We start from the raw sequence: 7100 nt of genomic DNA, 5'->3' as shown, positions 1-7100 counted from the left end.
AGTGACAACTTTTCTAAGTGTATTTCTCGAACTGTCCCTTAGGAGTCTTCTTAAGTCTACAGTGAAGGTACTGAATTAGCTGACATCGATTGCTCAGAAATCGATTTTTGACTCCTTTTGCATGACAGCGTTGAAAAAGACGGCGCATTTCACGCGGTGGCCATTAGTCCGGTTCCTTCAGATTCAGCGTGAGTTTTGGTGCTGTGGTTACGTTTCCATTTTACTACGCAAAAAAATTAAACATGTTTAACATGCGGAAACTCGTGGATCTTGCAGATCTTCGCAGAACGTTGGGTCCTAATAGTCCTAATACCACTATCTCACCTGTGCGGCTTGACTCACGGTGAGATGTGATGTTAGGCCCCGTGAGCTGCCGCGATTGCACGCTGACGTTCCGCGAAGTTTTGCAAGGCCTGCAAGCTTCCGCAAGGACCGCCAAAAAATTTAACGTTTAATTTTTCACGCAGAAAGATGGAAACGTAATTACAGCAAAAACTTGCGGTGAATCATGATGAACCCTACTTACAGCCACTGCGGGAAACCGCATAGGTGATATAGGGGTATAACACCGCATCTCACAGTGAGTCAAACCGCATAGGTGAGATAGGTGTATTACACATTACAATCACTCAGAAAAATGAATGGATGCGGGGTTTGAAACTCCCAAGTTTATTTTCTCATTTAACTAAATAAAATTTTATAAAATAAAACGTGTCAAAAGAAAAGCCCATCCAGTTATGGGTAATTGCTAATGATCAATGAAACATATTTTAAACAAAAAGCAGCGAGCAAGTAAGTCCGATGCGTTGGCCTGGCAAGCGCATGTCTTGGAAGGCGAAACCTTTTTTTTTTTTTTATATCGACCTCAGGGAAAAAATGAAAAGGGCTGAAGTTTTGTCTAAAGGCAAAATTTACATGAACCACACGGCTCCGTGGACGGCGCTGTCGTTAGTTTAGCACAACACGCTGTATCACTGCCAAATTGTTTGCCACCTGTTTAATATTAAAAGTGATCGCCAATTTAAATGCATAATTCACATTATGAAATGGGCTAATTAAAAGTCACTCTGTAAGTTCTGATATCAAATGAAATAAAATTCTTAAACAGGCTTACAGTATATTCCATCATTAATACGACTTTGATAATCTGCATTTAATACCATAATTCCCTCCACACTTACCACCAAGCTGGAGCACCTGGGACTCAGCTCATCAATGTGTTAGTGGATCTCCAATTTTCTGACTGGCAGACCACAGGCAGTAAGGATGGGCGGACATGTCTCAGCCTTCCTCACTCTCAGCACTGGAGCCCCCCAGGGTTGTGTTCTGAGCCCCCTGCTGTACTTTCTGTACAGCCACGACTGCTTTTTCCTAGCACATTTCTATTTTTATTTTTAGTTCTATTTTTCCTAGTTTAATTAAATTTTTCTATTTAATTTTCTATCGTATTTCTTTTATTCATATTTATTTCTTATTTGTAAACTTTAATTCTCTGTTAGGGTCAATGGCAGTCGTATAAGCATTTCACTACATTTCGTACTGTGTATGACTGTGTATGTGACAAATAAAATTTGAATTTGAATTTGAATAACGTGCCATAATGTGCTTCTATATGCCGCTGATTTATAAAAACTGCTGCTCAGTAGCGGCGACTAGCGTCTTGAGCTGAAACTACGCTAAGAATGAGTTATGGCGCCATAACGTTAAGAGAGAGGTTAAGGTACAACTTAAGAACTACTTAGCGATAAGAAGCTTTAGAGAAACCGGGCCCTAGTCTGTTGCTCAGTGGTCCAAAGTCCTCTTTTCTGATGAGAGCAACTTTTGCATCTCATTTGGAAACAAAGGACCCAGAGATTAGAGGAAGAATGGAGAGGCACACACTGTCTCCACAGTTTCCACAGTCTGTCTTGATTTGAGGAGCCATGTCATCTGCTGGTGTTGGTCCACTGTGCTTCATTAAGTCCAGGGCCAATGCAGTTGTCTACCAGGAGCACTTTATGCTTCTTTTCGCAGACAAGCTTTATGGGGATGCTGACTTCATTATTGATTGCATGTAATATTCTAATTTTCTGAGTTTGTGGATTTGAGTTTTTTTATGAGCTGTATGCCATAATCATCTCAATTATGACATGTCACAACTTGAAGTATCTTGCTTTGCATGTAATGGGTCTATCTTATATATTAGTTTTACCTTTTAAGTTGCATTACTGAAATAAATGAACTTTTGCACGATATTCAAATTTTTCGAGTTCACCTGTATACCAGTCATTACATTTCTTACAGCGATCAGACTGCTACTATTTTGTTTTCGACAAAACAATAAAAAAAATCTTTTTGAGTGCCTATGGTTTTCTTTGGAAAGAAATGGACAGTGATGACAAAATGAATAGAAATTTGTGAAAATGAACACTTTTTATTTTTGTTTCACTATGTAGCTTATCACAACATTTCATTTCATATAACAAACATGTTTAAACAAAAAGGGTTTTTTTTTTGTTAATCCTTAGATTTTTCCCTTGGATTCAGGAATAAAAATTTTTAATTTTCACACATTTCTATCAATTTGGCCAACACTGTTTTTCCAACTTAAGTACTATTGTACATTTTGTGTATTTTTGTGTACTTCACACCCCGGAGTTTTTCAAGTGTGTTCCTGTGTGGTGAATTTCGAAAATAGACTTTCTCTTAGTAATTTCACTAAGTTGGTGAGGTCCCCATAATATTTACATATGCTCAAACGCAGATGTGTATTATGGCACAGATAGATCAGGGTCTAAAGAAAGAAACTAATGAAGTCTAAGGAATAAAACTGGCCTTAGGAATACTATTAAGTTAAAATCATGTTGTCACAAGTTCAATTAATGGAGATTTAAATGCAAGTTGAAGAGGTAGGCCTCACTGTATGCCTTCCTGGTACATCTCAAGAGATAGTGGACAGGTTGAGCTGTGCTAGTAGCTTGAAAAGGAACTGCTTGTAGAGCAAGGTTTGATAAGTGCCTTCAGGTAGGTGGGCATTTTTATGTTTTTCGCTTTGAATGTGGGTGTGTAAGTAAGTTAATCTGATGTGGGGAGGTACAAGACGAGACAAGACAGTGGAGGGAATAAGGCGATGTAGCTTCTTTCTGGTTTAGTGACAGGGCTCAAATGGAATGTAGGGGAAGACCCCCTAGGAGGAAGGTATAGTAGGGCAATCTTTTAGAAAACGTCTCTTTGTATTGACAGTCAGACAAGTGTGCATTGCCTGTTTCTTGAATGTTCCTTGACACACACATATATCCTGGATGCAGTTTTCTCAGCGACCGTCAGGATATATATCACAGACAGTGCCTGCAGAAAGCACGTAGCTTCATCCAGGACCACAATTAAAAACCTTACTTAAAGGTATCGCTCTAAGAAAGCTTCAGACACTAAAATCGTTGTTTTAAAGAAATGCACTAGAACATCTTATGTACATCTACATTGCGAAAAAACCTAATGTAAAATCATGTGTAGGTTTAATGCACTGTACTGTATGTGACAATACGCATTAATACAAACACACTCGCACTCACTTATGTATACATACATACATACATACATATATACATACACATACACACACATATACACAAGTTCACTGGAATATGACAAACAGAACCTGTGTGGTACTTATGCTCTGTAAAGCCTTTATAACGGCTCTCATCTAAGGTGCTGTTAATTGGTGATTGTTGAGGCTGGTAACTCTAAATTAACAGAGGTATGTTTTAGTCTTGATTTCCCAGGATGGTCTTCATGAGAGACAGTTTTATCATGGTGCTTAATGGGTTTTGCAAATGCATTTGACAATACTGCTGTTGCAAGAACTATTCCAGAACAGCTGGCCTTCCTGTCTTAAAAAAACAACAATGACTGTTGTTGTTCTGCTTGTTGTTACTTAATTACCTATTGCCGTATGTTTTATTTCATAGTTTAAATAAATTTGGTACTGTACTAGAATATAAAAAATAAATCCAACTGTTCAAACTTTTCACAACTTTTTTGTGAAATAGTTTGGGTAAAATCCATATATAGGTTTGATGATCAGGTGCCCACATACTTTTTTGCTTTATTGTGTACATAAGCACTAGAGTAAGTTCTCAGCTTGCAAGAAAGCTTGGATATACGCTTGCCAATGACTTGGTGGTCCTAGGGCATAAACACAAATACTTGTAATCAGTAGCCTCAGATTTTAACCGCACAGCCACAATTTCCCCCAGCACCTAACAAAGATACAGTTTAGCTATTAATTTCTAATATGTTGTTTCTTTTTTCATTCTTGAATGCACTTTTTCCTATCACAGCAGCCTTGAGTCCCACATCCAGGGTTGAGGGGTCAATTCCCGCCTCAGGTCTATGTGAGTGGAGTTTGCATGTTCTTGCTGTATTTAGTTGGTTTCCACTCAGCACAGGTTAATCCCACTGGCTAAATTATCATAGTGTGTAAGTGTGCCAAGTGATAGAATGGCACCCTAAGTTTCCTGAGTCCCCTGGGATAGGCTCCAGACCCCAGCGACCCTTTACAAAAGGCATCACTAAATGGTGTTGGATCGAATGACAGTTCTATCCGGACCCTGATGCTTTTTTTCTTACTCCAAGAAAAAAAAAAGTACACTATAAAAACTGAATCTTCAAAAAAGAATGAACAGATAAATATATGTTTATCTTGTACATTCCAAAACAGTGGTGATAATAAAAAGCAGTAATGTAAAGCACCACTATGAGACACAAAAACACAGGTCGTTTAAGCAAGCATATCTGCAGTGGTATAAGGTGATGGCACATAAAATTTATAAAATAACCTGTACTGAAGGCCCAGTGTAACAGAGTCCTTTCGGATTATTTTACAGCAGAGCATCATGCTAATTAAGATCAAAGAGTGATTAAAGATTATTGTTTGTATTCAATACAAATAGAGGGAAATATATATGTTATCATAGTTCCCATGTTTAACATAGTTACTGAGAATTCACAATAAATATTGTTAAAGTGCTATGAGCAAGCATGGTGGACTAAGTGGCTAGCACTGTCGCCTTGCACCTCCAGGTTCCAGGTTCAATTCCCGCCTCTGGGTCTGTGTGCATAGAGATGGCATGTTCTTTACATGCTAAGTGGGTTTTTCCAGTTAATTCCAGGGTGTTACCTGACTTGTGTCCTCCTGTGATAGGCTCCAGGCCTGTATAGCCTGAGTAAGAGTGAGTAAAAGGCTATGGAAATTTTAAATTGATTTTTTTTATGACCTTACAATGACTCTACATAAAGAGACCTGAATCCTAAGACAAATATGAAATTCGGACCACTGCTCGAAACAAATTTTATTGACCAGAATTCTTGAATTTTAATACACTACCCCTGCTGTACAGGATATGTAGTAGTAGGAGAGGGAGGGAGAGAGAGAGAGACTGCATAAAAGCAATTTTTTTACTAAGGTGTTTCTCTCAACATGGCAACTCTGAGCTCCCAACTCTGAACGCGTATTTGAATAGACCAATGAACGCGCGTGCACGCCACGTCGTTGGAACCTTCTGGATTTAAACCAATCATTCAAATAGTGACGTCATCAAGTCATGTAGTAAATAAACCAGAATGGACGTAGCAGCTGAGAATGACTGACACAACCACTTGCAGTATTTATGACCAAAACCTTTGACTATATCGCTTATATTTACGTCAGATTTTTTTTTTCTTAAAACGATTTCTTTGTCTCCAGCAACCGTATATTCGTTTGTATGTACTTGTGCTGTATGTTTTAGTGACTTTAACTATGAATGACTAGGTTAGCATGAAGCTAGCTGTCTGCTTGATGTTTCATTTATTCCTTTAATAACTTTGCAGGGAATACTTCATACCTTACTACTATTCTGAACGTAATCCTCGTCTCGGTAAGCGTTAGCCTGCTTTCCACAATAACACGAGGTAACATCACAGCGTCTTACAGTTATAGGTATTCTGTTTAGCAAGACGGATTGTTGAGTAACAAACATAGTCTTTGTGTTGTGACATTAATGGTACAAATACTCGTAATAATATTGAATTATTATCTACCTATCTGTACCTAAGGCGAGAGCTAGCCGTTAGCTAGGAACAGCTAATATTTAATAATTAAATGAATGCATTGTGTCAACTGTAAACTAACCGAACTAGCTCAAAGCGCGAGCAGAGCTCACGCGCGGTTTCTAAGCTGCGAAAAGAAAGGAAAGGATCGTCAGCATGTCGGATTTAAACAGAGAAGTTGTGGAGCTTGTTTGGGGGAAACAGGCGAGCAGCAGCGGTGTCTCAGCGTCTCTGTTCCGCAGGTGGACTCAAGGTAATCACTTTCGCTCTGTAACAAGTGTCTTGTCATTGTATCCATGCAACACGCGTTGTGTATATATTTCAGGTCACGTGCAGGAGGTAATCACGTGCCCCACTGGACAAACGTACTACTGGTCGGTTTATAAGGAATAGGAATAAGGAATGAGGAACATCTATTAATCTTCTCATTTATCTATTTATCTAGTCAGAAAATCATGTGGCAGCAGTGGGGTCAGAGTGCAGGGACAGGCAATTGTAGCCTTTATTGATCAGATAGGGTTCAGGGCCTTGCTCAAGGGCCAAACCATAAACTGGGGCTTAAACTGTAAACTCTCTGATCAGTAGGAATCCATACTTAGTTCCATACATAGTTTTTTCTATAAATCGCAGCAAATGTTGGAGAAGAATACATATACACTGAAAGGTTTTACTGAGATATTATTTTACCAATGACAACTTATTAATTTACATTTCTTTTTGTAGGTAAATATTTAAACTAGGCTGTGTATCAGAACATATGTATGTATGAATGACCCTACTGAAATCACCAGTCACCTCCCGATATGATATTATCATGATACGATTATCACTTTTTCAATTAAATTGCGTTTCAATAAGTTTCATGATTTAAAAAATATTCTGGTTCCTTATTATATCCCCCCCCCCCCATTTATTTATTCTTACAATTTTAAACCTTTTGAAATGATAAATGTAGCCCATTTCTTATGACATTAGTTTTCTTACTTAAAAAACAAGGAAAGAATTTAAACAATACAACCCAACTTTAAATA

The 7100-nt window shown here is 38.2% G+C and overlaps 1 protein-coding gene across 3 annotated transcripts in view; it reads left to right on the top strand.

The window, feature by feature from the left end:
- The first annotated feature begins 5597 nt into the window (after nucleotides 1-5597).
- mindy3 (MINDY lysine 48 deubiquitinase 3) overlaps nucleotides 5598-7100 on the top strand; it is a 62007-nt gene continuing 60504 nt past the window's right edge. Inside the window, exons 1-2 of one of the 3 annotated variants that reach the window (XM_053488272.1) lie at nucleotides 5598-5742; nucleotides 5851-6322. In XM_053488272.1, the coding sequence (XP_053344247.1) occupies nucleotides 6226-6322 (97 nt within the window). In that variant the 5' untranslated portion in view covers nucleotides 5598-5742; nucleotides 5851-6225. Of the gene's footprint in view, nucleotides 6323-7100 lie in introns of all 3 variants that reach the window. The other 2 variants (XM_053488274.1, XM_053488275.1) reach the window with 2 other exon arrangements.

This window comes from Clarias gariepinus, chromosome 26 (assembly GCF_024256425.1).
Source record: "Clarias gariepinus isolate MV-2021 ecotype Netherlands chromosome 26, CGAR_prim_01v2, whole genome shotgun sequence".
In the NCBI taxonomy this organism is placed as follows: Eukaryota; Metazoa; Chordata; class Actinopteri; order Siluriformes; family Clariidae; genus Clarias; species Clarias gariepinus.
The sequence above is the reverse complement of the archived record's forward strand: the minus strand, read 5'-3'. Positions and strand labels throughout refer to the sequence as shown.